General features: G+C 37.6%; 1 protein-coding gene across 1 annotated transcript in view; it reads left to right on the plus strand.

Moving 5' to 3' along the window:
• Window positions 1-20,356, plus strand: part of Elp4 (elongator acetyltransferase complex subunit 4) — a 214,517-nt gene that overhangs the window by 39,585 nt on the left and 154,576 nt on the right. Inside the window, exon 4 of the mRNA XM_057780320.1 lies at window positions 9,426-9,554. Within this exon, the coding sequence (XP_057636303.1) occupies window positions 9,426-9,554 (129 nt within the window). The remainder of the gene's footprint in view (window positions 1-9,425; window positions 9,555-20,356) is intronic.

A 20,356-nucleotide genomic window follows, 5' to 3' on the forward strand; every position in this document is an offset into this window, starting at 1 on the left:
AATGTAACAACAAACCATTCAGTATGTCTGTTGGTTCTGTGGTTAGACGTTTAAAAATGGAAGTTTTCAAAGGTATGGAAGTCAGCCCTCATCTGTGGTGGATAGCTGTAGTAATTGAATATTAAAGAACTTTATTCTTGTTATTCTGTTGAAATGGAAATCTGACAAAATATTATATTAAACTTTTTATTGAAATCAATTTTTATAAGAAATGCTGAAAATTCTAAAAGTGATCATCTGTGAAGTAGTAACGAATCACACAGTGGGCAGACATTGTTGGCATACTCTACAATTATTTTAGCTTCTAAAAATACATGTTCAATAGAAATGTTTCCTTGATAAATTTTTAAATATCAGAAGACTAAAGTACAAGAACATTTCTTAATTCCACCAACCAATCAGTTGATCAATTCAATAAGTTTTTTTACTCAAATTATGAATAGTAATATTGAAATCAAGCAGATGCTTCAGATACAATGAATTTCCTTTCTTTAGATTTATAGCATAATTTAATGATTTGGAGTCAAAATTATAGCCTAAAGATGTGTTTCACAAGTCTTTATACTGCTGATTATTCTTAGTTTTAGTGCTTACTTTAAATTTTTCTCTAATTTTGTTTTATGCTCTGCCTAAAAGCATAGTTTCAGTACTGGAGTATGTGTACTTAAGGAAGTTTTCAACTAGGCAAGTTAGCAATACTGCAACATTCAGACATACCGTAGTGGGGTGACATCTTTCAGATTGATACTGTGCTAAGAGAAGGAGGTGCTCCTGGAGTTTTGTTCACCCACAACACATATACTCTGATCTCAGATGCACTTAATCTGAAGTTGCATCGTTGATTTTTGTGCCATTACAGACAAACGAGAAAGCAGTACCAGTAAACTAGGCTAGAACATGTCTTTTTTATTTCCAGTTTCTTATTAATTTGTACTGAAATTATTCCTACTCTTGTTTTAAATGCCACATTTGCATGTCTGAAGAGAAGATGAACGCATTAACAAACTTCTCGTCTAGAATACTGTTTTCCATCCTCTGACCGGCAGTCACTGACAGCCGTGGTTGTATACACTTTTCACAATTCTCTCCTTTCTGTCATTCAGAGCACTGATGATACCATGCTTTACTTTATTAGAGACATTAAAATTTAGCTCTATTAATTCAACATAAATATTAGGCACGAATAACTAGAACTTAGGGTATGGCAGTCCCAGAGTCAGTTGGAAAGGTTCTTAGAAGTGTGGCATAGTAGAGAAAAGAATGGCAGAAGGCAGAAGACCTGTATCCACGCCCTGATCATGCCAAAAATTAAAATTAAATAATAGATCTTTGTTAAGCACTTAAACACGCGGGGTCTAGGAAATATTCTGTTTCTTAAAAGATGTTTCACTTTTGCACCCAGATTTTAATCTAGATACTTTATTGATTTTCTCAAAGAAAAATATCAATAGAACATTTCTTTTAATACGCTATTCATAGTCTTTCCCGGGTGTTCCTTTTATGGACTCGGAGACGAAATGTTGAAGAATTGTATTGAATAGCAAGATTCACAAACTAGAGTTTCATAAAAGATTAGAAGAATGTTAGAGATACCATGAGTCATAAATGGACTAGTTCACAAGTGCTTAGAGTTAAAGAGTTTGTATGGCAAGAAAGGCATGACATTAGAGTGGGATGCCGCAAGCTTATATCTTAAACCACAAGCATATGTAGTGAGAGAGCACACTGGGCATGCCCTAAGGCTTTGGAAATCTCAGAGCCTGCCCCCAGTGATGTACTTCTTCCAGCAATGCCACACCTCCAAACCTCCCCAAATAGCACTGCCAGCTAGGGAACAGATATTTAGGTGAGCCTATGGTGGGTATGTCTCATTCAGACCACCACAAAGGGATGTCATAATAATACTTTCTAAGCTTGATATAACAATGAATTAAAGTGTCTACAACACTTAGAAAAGAGTTTGCAATAAGGTAAGCACTATGTGTGTGTTCTCTTACTATTCCTAAGTTTATTGTTATAGCCTCAAAACCTAGACTACAGGGGGCTGGAGAGATGGCTCAGAGGTTAAGAGCATTGCCTGCTCTTCCAAAGGTCCTGAGTTCAATTCCCAGCAGCCACATAGTGGCTCACAACCATCTGTAATGGGGTCTGGTGCCCTCTTCTGGCCTGCAGGCATACACACAGACAAAATATTGTATACATAATAAATAAATAACAAAAAAAACACCTAGACTACAATTTAGTGCATGGTTGATACTTAATAATAGTTTTAATAATAATAATAATAATTTAGTCTTGTAATAATTTAAGAACTCCTATCTCAAATCATGTAAAAATTTATTTGAGGGGCTAGAAAGATGGCTCAACAGTTGAGAGCATTGGCTGCTTCTTCAGAGGATCCATCTTTGATTCTCAGCATCCACATGATGGCTCATAACTCCATTTTCAGAAGCTCTGATGTCCTCTTCTGGTCTCTACAGGCACCAGGCATGCAGTGGTGCAAAGGACTGTGCAGACAAAACATTCATACACATATAGAATAAAATAAGATTAAAAATCAGCTGAAAGGTATCAAAGATCTAAATATAAAATCTAAAAGTCTACAGTAAGAAATTATCTACAGACCTGAATAAACAGAGAAATTTATCACTACTTAATATCAAAAAATAAACAACCAAAAATGAAATGGAATTCAGTTCAGTGCCAGAGAGCTTGACTTATGTGCAAGGTACACCTACAATCCCCAGCCACAAAAGATAAATGAAACGCCAGGGTAATGTCTATCATTCCAGCTCTCCTGAGGTTGAAGTAGAATAGAGAGATCAAGGCCATCCTAGGAAGCAACAAGATCTGGAAGAAAGGAAAGAAGGGGGAAGGGAGGGAGGGAGGAAGGGAGCTGGGAGGTGGGAAGAACATGATACATGTGTTCAAAGGAAGTCATGCAATGCCCATAAGGCTGAACATCGTTGTCATCCATGAAATACAATTCAAACTCAAGCTATACTGAATACCGTTTTAGTCATACTAGTATAGCTTTTTTTTTAAAAGGAAAATAAGTGTTATTGAGAATGTAGCAAAAATGGAATTCTTGTAGATTATTATTGATCAGATGATAAATTATGTGGTTACTTCAGAAAACATTCTACTTTTTCTTCAAATAGGTAATTGTTAGGGTTATCCTATGACTAGCAATTCAGATACAAAAAAAAAAATCTTGTAAACCAGTGAATTTATATCCTCTGTAGTAAAATGGGTACCGTCAGCCATTTCATTAGCCTCCAGAGATAGAAGCAGTGCAGAGCCAGAACCAGAGCCACAGCACCTTTTGGAAGTTAATGCAGCTCCACAAAACCTGAGCCAGTGTCAAAACTCCAGTCACCACGGCGTCTGTAGTAGCTCATGGTGTTAAGGGTCTTGTGTGACAAAGAAAGTGTGAGTGTCACCACCTGCCCAAGAACTCATCTCTTAAATGGGCATGACAAGAAAATATGCTGTCATTAACCTCATTTCATGTCTTCAGCTGCATTAGAAATAATATCAGCTTCTGGCTTCGGTTTAGGACATTTGTCCAGATTCCAGTGAAATGAGTTGTGTTTGTTTTGACTCTGATTATATTTTCCCAGGGTGCATATGGTGTAAGAGTCTATCCAGTTCTATAGCCAGGCATCATATAATTGTTAATCAAAACAGTGAATGCATTATTTATTGATTTAAGTCAATGTTATGTGAAACTGTACCTGATTTCTTAAGACCAAAAATGTTTGCCACAATTGTTTCAGATACTCAAGTATATCACTTTTCAATTTAAAAAATAATAAAATTCTTTTGAATATTCATAGTAATATAACATTCAAAGGTAGAAATGATCCAATAAATGGGTAAACAAAATTCAGTAATTGCATACAATGTAATATTTACTGATGAAAAGAAATGAAGTCCTGATGTATGTTACAACATAGATAAGCATGTTAAGTGAAAGAAACCAGATGTAAAATTTTGTATCACTCTATATAAAATGTTCAGAAGAGCCAAATTCATAGAAACAGAAACATTGGTAGTTGACACTGACTCTCGAATATGCATTGGATACAGAATGGTGAAGATATTCTGAAGTTGGATAGTGGCTGTGATATTTAATCTCTATTGTTAACTTGGTTGCAGTGAGACACCTGGGAGATTTGTACAGCACAGCACTCACTGAGCGTGACAGTAAAGACGTTTCCAGAGATGAGTAGATCATGAAGGCTGTGACATAATCAATGGGTTAATCCATTATAAGATTCAGACTTTGAAAAGGCTATTGAGAAATGGTGGGATTGTGAAACATGGGACTAATTAGAGGAACTTGTTCTTTGGGGTCTGGCCTTTGACAGAAATATCATGGCTTTGTATCCTTCTTTTTATACTTGTCTGTATCTGTATCCTGTTATCCTGAGATATGGGGAGTTCTCCTCTTCCACACTCTTACACATTTTTTTTTTATTTTTGTCTAGCAATGGGTCTGGAAACAATGCAGTGAGATGACTATGGACTTTGTCTCTGAAACTATAAACGAAAATAAATCCTTCCACATTTTATCTTGTTTCGTCCAGGTGTTTGTCCCAGTAACAGAAAGCTTATACAGTGGTGAGAACTGCACAGCTTTGAAAGATTAAAAGCCAATGGATTATAGACTTTAGAGTATTGATTTTAGCTCATTTTAAATCATATAAGCTGAACCTTGTATATGTCTGTAGTCCCATCAGTCTTGAGGTAGAGAAGAAAGGATTGTAAGTTTGAGGCCAGCCTGAGCTATGGAGTGCATAATGTGACCCTGTCCTTCCTCGTCTCAGAGGAAAGAAGGCGTTTTTGACCTTGAAAGTAAAAATTGCAATTTAGATAAGCTTTAAATATAATTATATTTGCTAAGGTAAATTCTTATCATTTGTGATTCTGGTTAATAAAAAATAAAAACAAAATCATGACATACTTTTCTCCCTTACAAAATATTGTTTTTAATTATAACACATAATAATTTTAAAATTTCTTTTATAGCTACTCAGTAAGTCACCTTACAAAATAATAAATTGGGATTCAGTGTCTCTATTTTTATAGCTTTCTTTTTTGGTTTAGTCATTTTTTAAATTTTTATTTAAATAATATATTTTTTATTCCTTTTACATACCAACTAATTTCCCCTCCCTCCTCTCCTCTAGGCTCCTCCCCTTTCCTATTTACTCCCTTCCCCATCCACTCCTCCTTCATCTCTATGAAGAAGGGAGCGGACCTCTATATTTAATACAAGATTTTAAATTCTATTTTCTTTTTTCTTTTTTTTTTTTTTTTTTTTTTTTTGGTTTTTCGAGACAGGGTTTCTCTGTGGTTTTGGAGCCTGTCCTGGAACGAGCTCTTGTAGACCAGGCTGGTCTCGAACTCACAGAGATTCGCCTGCCTCTGCCTCCCAAGTGCTGGGATTAAAGGCGTGCGCCACCATGCTTGGCTTAAATTCTATTTTCATTGTTTAAAAAGCAAAAGCCAGCAATTTGATATTGGGAAAATATATGTCTTTAGTCTCCACTGTTTGATGGAGGAAGGTCATTGGTTAATAAATAAAACTGCTTGGCCCTCATAGGTTAGAACATAGGTGGGTGGAGTAAACAGAACAGAATACTGGGAGGAAGAGGAAGTGAGCTTAGAAGCCAATGCAGCTGCTCCCCAGGGCAGACACCATGCCGCTGTGCTCCAGAGCAGAAGCAATGAAGCTCCAACCCAGGATGGACATGGGCTAGAATCTTCCTGGTAAGCGCACCTTTGGGGTGCTACACAGATTATTAGAAATGGGCTAAATTAATACATGAAAATTAGCCAAGAAGAGGCTAGATATAATGGGCCAAGCAGTGTTTAAAAGAATACAGTTTGTGTGTTGTTATTCGGGGCATAAGCTAGCTAGGCGGCTGGGAGCTGGGTAGCAGGAATGCAACCCGCAGCTACCTTCAACAGAATGGCGCCCCATTTCCCCTTTTTCTGTTTAAACAACAAAAAAGGAAGGCTTTAACTTTAACATAGCAAAATTACATATAAAAAAAACAGTTATCAAGTAAGAATTACAATATTTACATCTATTTTATCGTTATCATAACTAAGGAAAACTATAACTAACTATATATTCTTCAACTCCATCAAAGACTCAAGAAGGATACAGTATTTCCTAAACAAACAAGAAATAAGCAACTTCCAAACTCTAGAAATGACAGAGACATCTCGCTGCCTGGACAGTCACCCAAAGTTCCTCTGTGCCGTTGGGGCATCCATCTTCGGCCTACAGGCCCATGGAGACATTTCCATGAAGCAGGAAATTTCAAAGGCAGTTCAGTCACTATCTGCTGTGTCCTGCAGAATGTCTTGCAGACTCTTTCATGAGTTTCATCAGGAACCCCGAAAGATCATCTCACCTTTAGGCAAGTTCAGCAGTCCTCTTTCTGCAGGTTCTTTGTGTCCAGTTTATGCAGCAGTCCAGGCAAGAGCAGTTTCTTGCCCAAATGTCTAACAAACTCCATAAGGATCCTCTTCGATGCCCATCTTCCTCTTTAAGTAGATTGGTGCTGCCAGGAGCAGACATGTCTCATTGTCAGAAAAACCCTAAGTTATTAAAACACTTAAAATGCCATATTCTATAGTCTTTGAAAGATATGAAGAATGCCTATCTAAAATATATCTACATCTAGAAAATCTTAACTAACATGACTACAAACTTGACTGTTATGATTATCTATTAACAACCTATATACATTACATTTTTACATGAACTACACAATCACAATACCTTAATCAAGATCAAAAATACATATACATATAACAAAATTGACCTTAAATTTATATCAATAAAGTCAAATCCATACCGACGCAAATTATTCATATCTATATCATATCCCCTTTAAATGTAAAAGAACATTTATAAACAATATTTGGGAATATGGGCGCAGTTATTTCTCTCCAAACTGCTTCCTGCTGAGTGGGGGCGCTGTTATTTAGGGATTTCATGGTATAACCTGTGTGCTAGATTCATCTCAGTCAGCAGTTAAGTGAAGTGATTTTTTGAAGGTGTTCACAGCAACCCTTCAGGAGGGCGTGGTCCATCATACCATATTGGAATAGAAACAATCCAAAGAGTCTCATCCTCTGTGAAAACAAAAGAAGAAACTCTTTTCCAAAGTATCATATCCTTAGATCCAAATTTTAAAATCAAGGTATTTTCAAAATATATATGTTGGATTAGTTCAGCAGCATTTATAAACAAATATCTTTTAGCATCTGTTGCTCTCCACAGCATTCAAACAATTCAAACAGAGCATAATAGCATATAGTATCAAGATTCTCATTGTATTTTCCATCTTTGTGTGGCTTTATTTTAACCTCTATTTCGTTTATTTTTTACTTTTATTTTTTGCTTTTTGAGACAGGTTCTCTGTATATCTTTGACCTGGAATAACTCTGTCGACCATGCTGTCCTTGAACTCTCAGAGATCCTTCTGTCTCTGCCTCCCAGGCATTGGGATTAAAGGCATGTGCTACCACACCTTGAAGTCACAGAGGTCAATCTCCCTCTGCCTCCCAAAGGTTGGGATTAAAGGTGTGTACTACCACACCCAACTACTCTCTTTCTTCCTTTTTTTTTATTTTGTTTTTTACTTTAAGAACTTTAACTTTTAGCTTGCATATTTTAACACACTGTAAACCATTTAGAAATTTTCTTTGTCTTTGAATCTCTCTTTACTGTATATCTCTCTTTTTCTGACCACATGAATCTTTAATTTACCAAGCAATATCAGTAGGACTAAAGCTGTGGCTTTGACGGCTGGATCCAGCCCATTCCTTAGCTTTCCAGCCTCATGGCAGAGATATCCCTCCGGCTGTAGCCATTTTTATTGCCACAACTCTGTGGCATTTCAAGGTCCCTGCCAGCAAGCAAGCTTCAGCAGTGTGTGCTTGCAAACCACACGAACCACCTGCGTGAAAGAGTCAGAGTTTGCCCTGGCAGGACAGCCCCAAAAAGCCAGCAGTTTAAAACAGCACTACTTTTTCCTGCTACGGCTGAAAACAAACAAGAATGCAGTCAGCTTTTATCAATACCATTTAAGTGTTTCGTGGCAGGACCTCTTACTGAGCTGGAGGATTTTGCAGCTAAAGCTGAGTTAGGAAGCCTCTCATAGATGAGAGTGCTTGCTTGCCTCTAGCAAGCAGAGCAGACCCGAAAAATTGCTGCTACCAAGAAAGCATGCTTTACTCTATTCTTTCCCAAGCTTTCTCAGGCTTTCTGTGGACTAAGTTATCCACCTCTGGGCGCCATTCTGTTGAAGGGAGCTGCGGGTTGCATTCCTGCTACCCAGCTCCCAGCCGCCTAGCTAGTTTATGCCCCGAAATAACAACACACAAACTGTATTCTTTTAAACACTGCTCGGCCCATTATATCTAGCCTCTTCTTGGCTAATTCTCATGTATTAATTTAGCCCATTTCTAATAATCTGTGTAGCACCCCAAAGGTGTGCTTACCAGGAAGATTCTAGCCCATGTCCATCCTGGGTTGGAGCTTCATTGCTTCTGCTCTGGAGCACAGTGGCATGGTGTCTGCCCTGGGGAACAGCTGCATTGGCTTCTAAGCTCACTTCCTCTTCCTCCCAGCATTCTGTTCTGTTTACTCCACCCACCTATATTCAAACCTATGAGGGCCAGTTTTTTTATTAATTAACCAATGACCTTCCTCCATCAACTGTTACTTCATCCATTATTTCAGTGGATAAGATTTTTGAATTCTTGAATTAAAAAACCAGTAAACAGATTGCACAATGATGTATTTTATCTCATGGTGAACACAACAATAATATTCATAAGTACCAATTTCATACTTTGCTTAACTGTATAATTTTTTAGTATATACTTTGCTTCTTGCTAAAATAGCAATTGATTTTTGTTAATATAGAAATTCAAGTGTTTTTTAATAATACTTCACTAAAGAACATTAAACTTCATTCTGACATTCCCCTTTTCTGCTTTATAATTGTCTACATTAAGGCCAAGAGATAGAGCTTAGTTGGTAGAATGCTTTCCAGCATGCACAGATCCCTGAGTTCAATCCTCCGCCCCACATAAACTGGACATGATTGTGAGCTCTAGTCATCCTAGCACTTGTGAGATTAAAGTGGGGGAGAGTGGTTCCTAGTCATCCTTGACTACATAGCAAGTTCAAGTGTGCCCTAAACTACACAGGACACTTGTCAGAAATGAAGAAAGAGGGAGGAAACCTCTGAATCACTCTGTTTATGCTTACACCAATTGCATGACACCCATGTTTGTTTAAAGCTTGGAAAATTCTAGCATTACTGTCATTATGGATCAAGAAATCACCATATTTAACATTGATGTCATAATGTGTCATTTTGTTTTCTTAGGAACTCCCTGCACCACTACTTGATGATAATGGTAAAAAAGAGATTGAAGATACACATAATCCTAAAACGCCGGAAGCAGATGTTAGCATGAAAATAGCCTGGAGATACCAGTTCCTGCCCAAGATGCAGGCAAGTCAGCATGTAAACTACCTGTAGAGTTTGTAATGTTCTTCTTTTCACTTTGTAGAATCTCACTCGTTTGCCCTCCTACGTTTTAGGTCTTGTGGCTTTGGTCCACTTTTTCATTTTGAAAGGGGAATATTATTTTGTGCCATTGTATTTTAGAAGTATACAAGATAGAACTTGTTTTCTTTCGTGTGTGTCTGTTCATAGAGGCCAGTGTTAGGTGTCTTCCACCTCTCTCCGCCTTACTTTCTGAGATAGTCTTTTTCACTAAATCTGAAGCTTACTGATTCAGCAAGCACAAACAGAATAATTTAGACAGTCTTTCTTTCTCTCCTTCTCATCTTTCTCTCCTTTCTCTCCTTTCTCATCTTTCTTTTTCACCTTTCTTTCTCTCCTTCATTCCTTCTTCCTTCTCTCCTTCCTTCCCTTTTTTCTTTCTGACAAGTGTCCTGTGTAGTTCAGGGTCTACTTGGACTTGCTGTTTAGCCAAGGATAACTGTGTAGCAAGCCCCTGGGATATTCCTAAAGAGATTGTCTAGAATTTTAGAAGGACTTTTGAACATTGGGTTTCTGAGTAATATTTAGAACTTTGTTATTTTGGAACTCTTACAGATATTATAAATGTATTTTTCAATAAACATGAGACTTGAGCCAGAAGTAGAACATTATAGTTTTTTGGGTTTTTTTTTTAAGATTTATTTATTTATCATGTATACAGTGTTCTGCCTGCATGTATGCCTGCAGGCCAGAAGACGGTATCAGATCTCATAACAAATGGTTGTGAGCCACCATGTGGTTACTGGGAATTGAACTCAGGACCTCTGGAAGTCTGGAAGGGCAATCATTGCTCTTAACCTCTGAGCCATCTCTCTAGCCCAGAACATAATAGTTTTAAATGATGTGTTTGGCTGTGAAGTTGTTAAGAGATGGTGTCTTTGTTAGGGTTACTATTGTGATGAGACACGATGACCAAAGCAACTTGAGGAGAAAAGGGTTTATTTTACTCACAGTTCTATATAACAGTTAATTATCAAAAGCAGTGAGGACAGGTACCTGGTGGTAGGAACTGATGAAGAGGCCATGGAGGAGTACTGCATACTTCCTTGCTCAGCCTACCATCTTATAGAACCCAGTACCACCAGTCCAGGGATGGTATCAACCCACAGTGGGCTGGGCCCTCCCCCATTGATCAGTAATTAAGAAAATGCCTTACAGCTGGATTTTATGGAGTTCTTTCCTCAGTTGAAACTCCCTCCTCTCTGATGACTCTAGTTTGTGTCAAGTTAGTATAAACCTATCCAGTACAATTGGATTTATAGTGATTAACTTTCAATGTTAACTTGAACTGAATTTGAATCACTCAAGAGACACAGTAACCAGAGACTGCTCATTCGTTTCCTGTCCTCCCAGACCCAAATAATCACATAGAAACTATATTAATTACATCACTGTTTGGCCAATGACTCAACTGTATTTCTAGCTAGCTCTTACATCTTGAATTAACCCATTTCTATTAATCTGTCTATCACCACAAGGCTATGGCCTACTGGTAAGGTTCCAGCGTCTGTCTCCTTCGGTAGTTATATGGCATCTCCTTGACTCTGCCTACTCTCTCTATATATCTTTGTTTGGTTTTCTCACCTAGTTCTATTCTGCCCTTCCATAGGCTAAAGGAGCTTCTTTATTAACCAATGGTAATAAAACATATTCACATCATACAGAGGGGAATCCCACATCAAGACACACTTGTGCTTCCAAAGAGATTTAGATGAGCAGAGAAGACCCACCTGAATATGACTGTATCATTCCATAGGCTGAGATCTTGGACTTAAAAAAAAGAGAAAGCACATATAACATGGGCATTTTTCTATCAGCTTTATGACTATGGAAACAACGTGACTATCTTCATAGTCTCCTGCTGCGATACTTTATCTACCATGTCAGTGTAACATGAACAGGGCCAGGCCTGCTTGCTTGTGTTTCTGTCCTGCCTGGTACCCCACAACTGTTTAGCCCCAAATAAAATCACACATAGGTCTCCATAAATTATAAGCTGATTGGCCCATTAGCTCTAGCCTCTCACTGGCTAACTCTCACATCTTGATTAACCCATTTTTCTGATCTATGTTAGCCATGTGGCTCAGTACCTTTTTTCAGTGGAGCAGCTCACATCCTGCTGCTTCAGTGGTCTGGGCAGGAGTGGGAGGAATCAACTTCCTCCTTCCCAGAATTCTCCTGTTCTCATTACATCATTTCTACTTCCTGTCTGGTTTTTCTGCCTATATTTCATGCCTGGCCAATCAGCGTTTATTTATAACATGATTGACAGAATACAGACAATTCTCCCGCACCACTTCCCCCTTTTTAAAAAAAATAGCTGGGCGGTGGTGGCGCACACCTTTAATCCCAGCACTTGGGAGGCAGAGGCAGGCGGATCTCTGTGAGTTCGAGACCAGCCTGGTCTACAAGAGCTCGTTCCAGGACAGGCTCCCAAACCACAGAGAAACCCTGTCTCAAAAAAACCAAAAAACAACAACAAAAAAAATTAAATAAAATATCCATAGTCCATTTTTTGGGAATGTGGGCATAGTATTTTAGGCTACTTCCAGCTGATTTGAGGTGCTGATAATCTTATGGGGACCTAACGAAAATTTAGAGTTATGATCAAGTTCTGATTGAAGTATCCTGTGAGTCTTGATCATCTCAGGCATCTGTCTTGAACCTGTTCTGGATGAAGAATTCTGACATTTGGGCCATCTATTACTGCCGGAGATTTCTCAGGTGGTCTTCCTTGATCAAAGCTGATTTTTCTTAACACTGAATAAATCCACAGCCTCTCATTTTCTGTGGAAACAAAAGCAAAATCTCTTCTCCAAAGTAACATACCTTTTGACTTCAATTTTGAAGCCAAAGTATTTTCAAAATACCTATTTTGGATTAATTCTGCAGCATTTATAAGCAGATATCTTTTAGCAGCTGTTGCTCCTTCCTCAGCATTCAAACAATTCAAAGAGAGCATAATAGCATACAGTGTCAAGATTCTCTATGTATTTTTCATCTTTACGTGGCTTTATTTTAACCTCTATTTCTTTTATTTTCACTTTTAACTTTTGACTTTTTGAGACAGGTTTTCTGTATATCTTTGTCCTGGAATTCTCTCTGTAAACCAGGCTGTCCTTGAACTCAAAGAGATCCGTCTGTCTCTGCCTCCCAGGCTACTCTCTTTCTTTCTTTCTTTCTTTCTTTCTTTCTTTCTTTCTTTCTTTCTTTCTTTCTTTCTTTCTTTCTTCCTCTGAGAACTTTAATCTTTAGCCTATTTTTTTTTAACACACTGTAAACCGTTTAGAGGTTTTCTCATTCTTTGAATCTCTCTTTACTGTATATCTCTCTTTTTCTGACCACATGGGTGTTTAATTTGCTGAGGAATATGGAATATGGAGAAGGTTTTTGCCACAACTCTATGGCGTTTTAAGGTCTTTGCCAGCAAGCAAGCTGCAATGCTGTGTCCATAAACAACAGTCAAAAGCTCCTATGGCGTTTTCTTCCCAGGAAGCAAGCTACAACAATGTATCCATAGCTCCATAGTCTGGACAGCCTGTTTGAAAGAGTCAAAGTTTTCCCTGGCAGGACAGCCCAGAAAGCCGACATTTTAAAACAGTAGCTTTTTTTCTGCTAAGGCTGAAAACCAAAATGCTTTACTTTAGTATTTCCCAAGCTTTCTCAGGCTTTGTATGGATGCAGTTATCCATATCTGCACCAATCTGTAGCATAAACGGGCTTGTTTGTTTGCTGGGTTTTTTGTCCTGTCCAGTACTCCACAACTGTTTAGTTCCAAAGAAAATCTCACAAAGATCTCTATAAGTTATAAAGCTGATTGGCCCATTAGCTCTAGCCTCTCACTGGCTAACTCTCACATCTTGATTAACCCATTTTTCTGATCTATGTTAGCCATGTGGCTCAGTACCTTTTTTCAGTGGGGCAGCTCACATCCTGCTGCTTCTGTGGTCTGGGCAGGAGTGGGAGGAATCAACTTCCTCCTTCCCAGAATTCTCCTGTTCTCATTACATCATTTCTACTTCCTGTCTGGTTTTCCTGCCTATATTTCATGCCTGGCCAATCAGCGTTTATTTATAACATGATTGACAGAATACAGACAATTCTCCCGCACCATGTCAGATTGTTTGAGGGAACTCTGAGCTATAACAAGCTCAATTCTCATCAGATAACTGATCATAGCAATGAGAAAAATACCTCATATTTCCTAGGTTCACAGTATTTCTAATTAATTGTTTGTATACCTTCATCACAGATGAGACTTCTTTGTGAAGATAGTTTATTTCATTTTCTCCTGTATGTCCACCATATACTAATGCCTATATAGTGAATAATAATAAATATATGTATTAATGGTTAATACATACAGCCAATATCAAGTAGTCACCTGTTAGTTGTGTACCAAATCAAGCATATTAAGTAATAGCAAGCTGTCCTTTTACACATATAATTTATTTGAATAACATGATTAAAACTTTGATTTAGACAACTATGAACAAACTAAAAATCTTCTTATTAACTCTTATAACTTATATTAGCCCATAATACTCTGTGTCAACCATATGGCTTGGTACCTTTTTCACTGAGGCAGTCACATCTTGCTTGCTCTGTGTCTGGCTTCCTCTATGTCTGGGTTACGACTACAGAGTGAGTCTTTTTCTTTTCAGAATTCTCCTGTTCTCATTGCCCCATCTCTACTTCCTGTCTGGCTACTGACCAATCAGTGTTTATTTAAAATACAAGTGACAGGGTATAGACCGTTGTCCCACAGCAAGAGAGTATCTGTATTCATATATAAAATAAGAACTAATTTTTCTTGCATATGTTGATCCTTTAAAATGGACAAGGAAGACTCAGTTTTTAGCAAGTCAGCAAAAATGTGAAGAGAAATTTTTTGTGACCCTCAAACTTATAAAAGAGATGTCTGGTTTCAGTTACAATAAGAGAAATGTAGTTTAAAACTGTAATGGTACCCTCTCACTGCTCAGTGATCGGTGTCCCCATATTCTAAAGTGTTTGTCAAAAGACTTTATTAGCAATAAAGGGAAAGTCATACTTTCATTCTTACTAATAAAAGTAAAAGTGGTAGAAGAGTGGCAGGATGACTCAGCAGGGAAAGCACTTGCTGTGCTAGCCTGACAACCCTGTGTTTGCACACCCAGCACCCAGGCCACAGAGCTGACCCCTATGGTCCACACGTGCCCTTTGTTACATCTGTGCCCACACTTAACACACATCATACCCCCCACATACACAATTTTAAAAGAAATTTTAAATGTAGCTTCTGTAGAGGATAATTTGATAATATATTTACTCAGCTATAGAATATATAAAAGTATTCATACAGCATATTTTAATAGTGAAAGATTGAAAATAACTTAAATGTTCATTGATAAACAACAAATGATATTATCATACTATATCTGGAATGTAAAATCCTTAATGTTAAAAACTAATAAAGAAGAATTGTGTATATTCAGAAGTTTGTCACATGTTTAGCCCAGTGTAGATGTGACTGAGAATCTAGGATAAATGCAGCCCATCTATTTAGGAAAGAGAGTTAACTAACAGGTCAAAACTTAGAGGAAAAGTAGGGAATGCTTGAGTCGCAGTGGTAGAATGGCATGTGCTTTATCTATTGAGTTTTATTAGATCATTAGTGATTTGGGGATTTTTTTTTTTTGCTGTGTTTAACTTTTGCAGTTCTTTATAGATCATGAATATTAACCCCCTTTCAGATGCATAGTGGGTAAAAATTGTTACCCATTAATGAAGACAGTCTCTTTACTCTGCTGTTTCTTTTGCTCTATAAAAACTTTTTCATTATATGTAATCCCATTTCTGGATACTTGAGATCATTTCCTGTGTTATTGAGGCCTTCCCATCCTGTGCCTATGCCTTAGTGTCTTATCTGTTTTTTCTCGAGCAGCTTCAGCTTCAGATCTTAGATCCCTCCAGTTCTTTGATTGATCCATTGATTTTTGTGCAGGGTAAGAGATATTGATCTAGTTTTCTTTTTTTACATATGGTTATTCACTATCCAGTGAATTATCTTTTCCTGATTATTCTATGTATTGGCTAGTTTTTTGTCAATTTGGTACAAACTCCAGATATCTAGGAAGAGGGAACCTCAATTGAGAGAAATACCTCCATCAAATTGGCCTATAGGCAGTTGTGTGGATATTTTCTTGATTAATGTTTGATATGGGAGGGTCCAGCTCATTTTGTGGGTGTTACTACCCCTGGGCAAGTGGTCTTGGGATATAGAAGAAAGCAGGCTGAATAAGAAATGAACAGTAGGCCAGTAATAAGAATCTCTTCATGGCCTTCACATCCGTTCTTTACCTCCAGCTTCCCGCTTGAGTTCCTGCCCTAACTTTTCTCTTGGAGTTGTACAATGTAGTAAACCCTTTCCTCCCAGAGTTACGTTTGGTAGTGGTTTTCAGCAATAGAAAACAAACTAAGAAATTCTAGTTTCCCTTCTCTTGCTTTGATAAGACTAACCAACAGCAGCTTAGGGTCAAAAAAGTTTCTTTGGTTTATACTTCCAAGACATAGTCCATCATTGGTAAATCTAGACAGGAACTTAAGCAAAAACTTCAGACAGACAAGAAACAGTGTTTTCTGAATTGCTGGCTTATAATATGCTTTTATATTTTTCTTTAATAAATTGAATTAAATATGAATATAATGACATTTTTCTTTCCCTTTCCTTATCCAAGGCCTTCCATACACCCCCACACACTTGCCTCTCTCTAAGATTTACAGAATCATTTTTCTAATTGTTGATACACACACACCTAAATATGTAAATACAATCTGTTCAGTTCATATAATGTTACTTGTATATATATGATTTCAGAGATGACCACTTGGGATTATTTAGCCAGGTGTGGGGCTTTTCCCTGGTGAAGACTGTTTCTCCAGCTCTCAGCATTTTTTGGTTTACCTGTAACTGAGATTTCTCCATTCATGTTAGTATGTCCTTTGGTGTCTTCCTTGTTTAAGCAGTCATTTTCTTGACAATTAGTAGATGTAGTTTCCCTGTTATTCCTTGGAGAAGCAAGAACAACCTATCAGACTTTCTGTGTCTCTAGTTCTTTCCATCTTTCCACCCGTCTTCCATGATGATTCCCCTAGCCTTAGGTCGAGGAGTTTTATTGTAGATGTCTTCATTGAGGCATCTCAAAGGTCATGATTTTCTGTAATGGTCTCTGTTGTGAAGAGAAATTTCCTTGATGAATGGAAAGAGCTATGTTTATCTGTAGATATAAAAGTAGATTCAGAATGCAGCTAGGAATTACACTTGTTTAGTAGAGTTGCTACTGCAGGTTCTCCTCCAAGATGTGTGACCTCACTAGCTGCAGTTACATTTCCAGTATCAGGAACGATTTTCTTCTTAACAGTGGCCTGAAGTTCAATTAGAGAGCTGTGGGTTCCCACCAAAATTTGTGTGCCATTGTCATGCCTTAGGGATATTTTGCCTTCCTGATCATCGCTATGGTTTACAAGCATCATAGCTGAATAGGACTATTGGTTGCTTCCCTTCTTTGGAACTTACATGGTACATTCTGGTTTCATGAAACTTAGAAGGAGGCTTTCTAGTCAGATCCAGCATTGATCTTCTGGGACCTGTGTTCTAAAGTACATGTTGTCTTCAGCAATAGGGAGTCATCTTCAACCTCAGGGAAGTAGCCAAATGCTATAACAATAGTTCTAATGTTTTGGAGTCTTTTAGTCTCCCCTGACCAACAATTCAAAAAGGTGCTTCTTATTCCTGATATTGGGGTTTTTGTTAGATAGTCTGTCTATTGCTCTTGGGAAGTGCAGTGTCAACCAGGTAGGAAAATCTTATTTAAACTATATATGTAGATGTGTACACATAAGGTTATATGTATTATATGTAATTTTATATAAATAGATAGGATTCCTTATGACTTTTTCATACATCCTTACTGATATTTTATCTTCCTCCAGCCCTCTCCTTCTGTGTTGAACACACTCTCCCTTCCCTAATTAGAGTGGTTGTGTGTCGTCCCCCCCCCCCGCCCTCTGCAGTTTTTCACCCTTTCAAATCACTTGTATCCTGCTATTCTTTTTTTCCATTGTCTCCCACTCCATGGTCCCCTTTTACTTTCCCAGTTTTTGTGGTTGCAGCAGATTTTTCCTCACACCCAACGATCTGGAGCTAAGAGCAGCAGATGAGAGAATACAAGACATTTGTCTTTCTGGGTCTGAGTTACCCCCACTCAATGCAGCTTCTCAAGTTCTGGATATTTTCCTGAAAATTTTACTATTTCACTTCTCTTTATAGCTTAATAATATTCTGTAGTGTATATGAACAACATTTCACTAACTCTTCATCAGTTAATGGACATTTAAGTTGTTTCCATTTCCTACCTGTTGTGTATAGAATAGAAGTGAGCAAAGCTGAACAAGTGTTTGGAATAGGATGTTAAGTCCTTTGGGTATATGCTGAAGAATGGTATAGCAAGGTCATGTGGTAGGTTTATATTTAATTTTTTGAGGGTTCTCCATCAAGCACAGAGTGGCTGTACCAGTTGTAATCCCACTAACAGTGAATGAGGACTCCCCTTTCCCCCACATCCTCTTCAGCATTTATTTTTAGTTGTTTTGTTGATCTTAACTGTTCTGACTGGGTTGAGATGAAACATCAAAGTTTTAATGAATTTTTTTCAAGGTATTTCTTAGCTATTCTTATTTCATCTTTTGAGAACTCTCTCTCTCTGTTCAGGTCCGGGGCCCACTTTGGAATGTGTCTTTTGTACTGTTTTGTTCTTTTTACTCTGGGGTTGTTGTTGTTTCTATATTCTATAGAATATAGATATTTATCCTCTGTCAGAAATATTGCTGACAAAGATTCTGTCCAATTCTTTGGTTTTCCTCTTCACTTGATTGATTGTTTCTATTTCTGTGCAGAAAGTTTTTTCAGCTTTCTGAGGTCTCACTTGTTAATCATTGGCCTTAGTTCTTGGGCACATGGAGTCCTGTTCTGCATGTCCTTTCCTATCCCTGTATCGTGTAGCGCACCACCTAGGTTGTCTTGTAGCAGTTTTGTGTTTCAGGTTTAGGTCTTTAATCTATTTCATTAGTTTTTTGTACAAGGTGATAGATTCCAGTATAATTTTATTTTTTCATGTACAGACATCCAGTTTTCCCACTGATATTTGTTGAAGACCAATATATCTTCATGGCCTATTTGTAAAAAAAGAAGTAGATGACTGTAGTAACACATACTTATGTTTGGGTCTGTTTTGTTCCATTGATTTTCATGCCTGTTTTTGTGCTAGTTCCATTTTGATGTTACTACTATTGCTCAGTAATATGATCCTGCTGGGGGCCATTCTTTTTCGAACCACTACACCTGGGATGAAACATGTTTATGTTGTGTGATTTTGAAACTAATTTGTCTATATTTTATTGAAAATTTTCATTCATACTCATCAGGGATATTGGCTTATAGGGTTTTTTTTTATTTAAATACAATCTTTTTTCATTTCACATACCAATCCCAGTTCCACCTCCCTCCCCTTCTCTCACTCCTCCCATCTCACCCCCCCCCCATTGTCCACTCCTCAGAGAGGATGAGGGCTTCCATGGAGAGTCAACAAAGTCTGCTACATCACTGGAGGCAGAACAAAGGCCCTCTCCTCTATATCTGGGCTAAACAAGATATCCTCCATAGAGAATGGGCTCCAAAATGTCAGTTCATCACTAGAGATAAATCCTGGTCCCACAACCAGTGGCCCTACAAACTGCCCAAGCCACACACTGTCACCCACATTCAGAGGGCCTAGTTCAGTCCTATGAAGGTTCGCCAGCTGTCTCTATTAGTTTCCCAATCATAGTCTTGACCCCTTTGCTCAAATTGTTGCTTCTCCCTCTCTTGGACTGGACTATCTTGTCCTTATTCGTTTTCATTGTCAAGGTAATGGTAGCATCAAAGAAATGGGGGTTGTTAATCTGTCACTCTATTTTCTAGTACAATATGAAGAGCATTGGTGTTAGAGCTTTGCTAGAGCGTTGGTAGAATTTGATAATGAATCCTCCTTATACTGTGCTTTCTTTGCTGGTACGGTTTTTATTACTACTTCAGTGTGATTGCTTCCTATGAATCTGTTTAAGCTACTCAGATACTTCTGATTGAATTTTGGTCGATCATCTTTGTCTAGGAATTTTTCAGGTTTTGTTTTTTAGAATATAACTTTTCAAAGTGTTCCCTAATGATCCTCTGATTTCATTAAAATCTCTATTACTATCTTTTTCATCCCTGAAATTCCTAATTTGGATTCCCCTACCATCACCCCTTATTATTTTGATTAGAGGCTTTACAGCTTATTTATTTTTTTAAAGAACCAAATTTCTGTTTGATGCATTCTATTTATTGTTCTCTTCATATGTATTCCATTAATTTTTAGCTAACCTTTACTGTTTCTTACCATCTAATGCTTTGAGATTTTTGCATTGTTCTTGTTTTTCTGTGACCTTAGGTTACATCATTATTTGTTTGAGATCTCTCTAATGTAAATTATTAATGTAAATACTGTAAAAACCTAACAGAACTACCTTATCCCAGAAATTCTTAATTGTTCATATATTAATTACTTTTTATTGCTTTGATAAAACACCATGATCAGAAGTGACTTATAGAAGGAAGAATTGATTTTGGCTACAGTTCTAGAGGGAGAGTCCACAGTGATGTGGGACACACGGTAGTAGGTGGCCAGAGT

This window comes from Chionomys nivalis, chromosome 9 (genome assembly GCF_950005125.1).
Source record: "Chionomys nivalis chromosome 9, mChiNiv1.1, whole genome shotgun sequence".
Lineage (NCBI taxonomy): Eukaryota > Metazoa > Chordata > Mammalia > Rodentia > Cricetidae > Chionomys > Chionomys nivalis.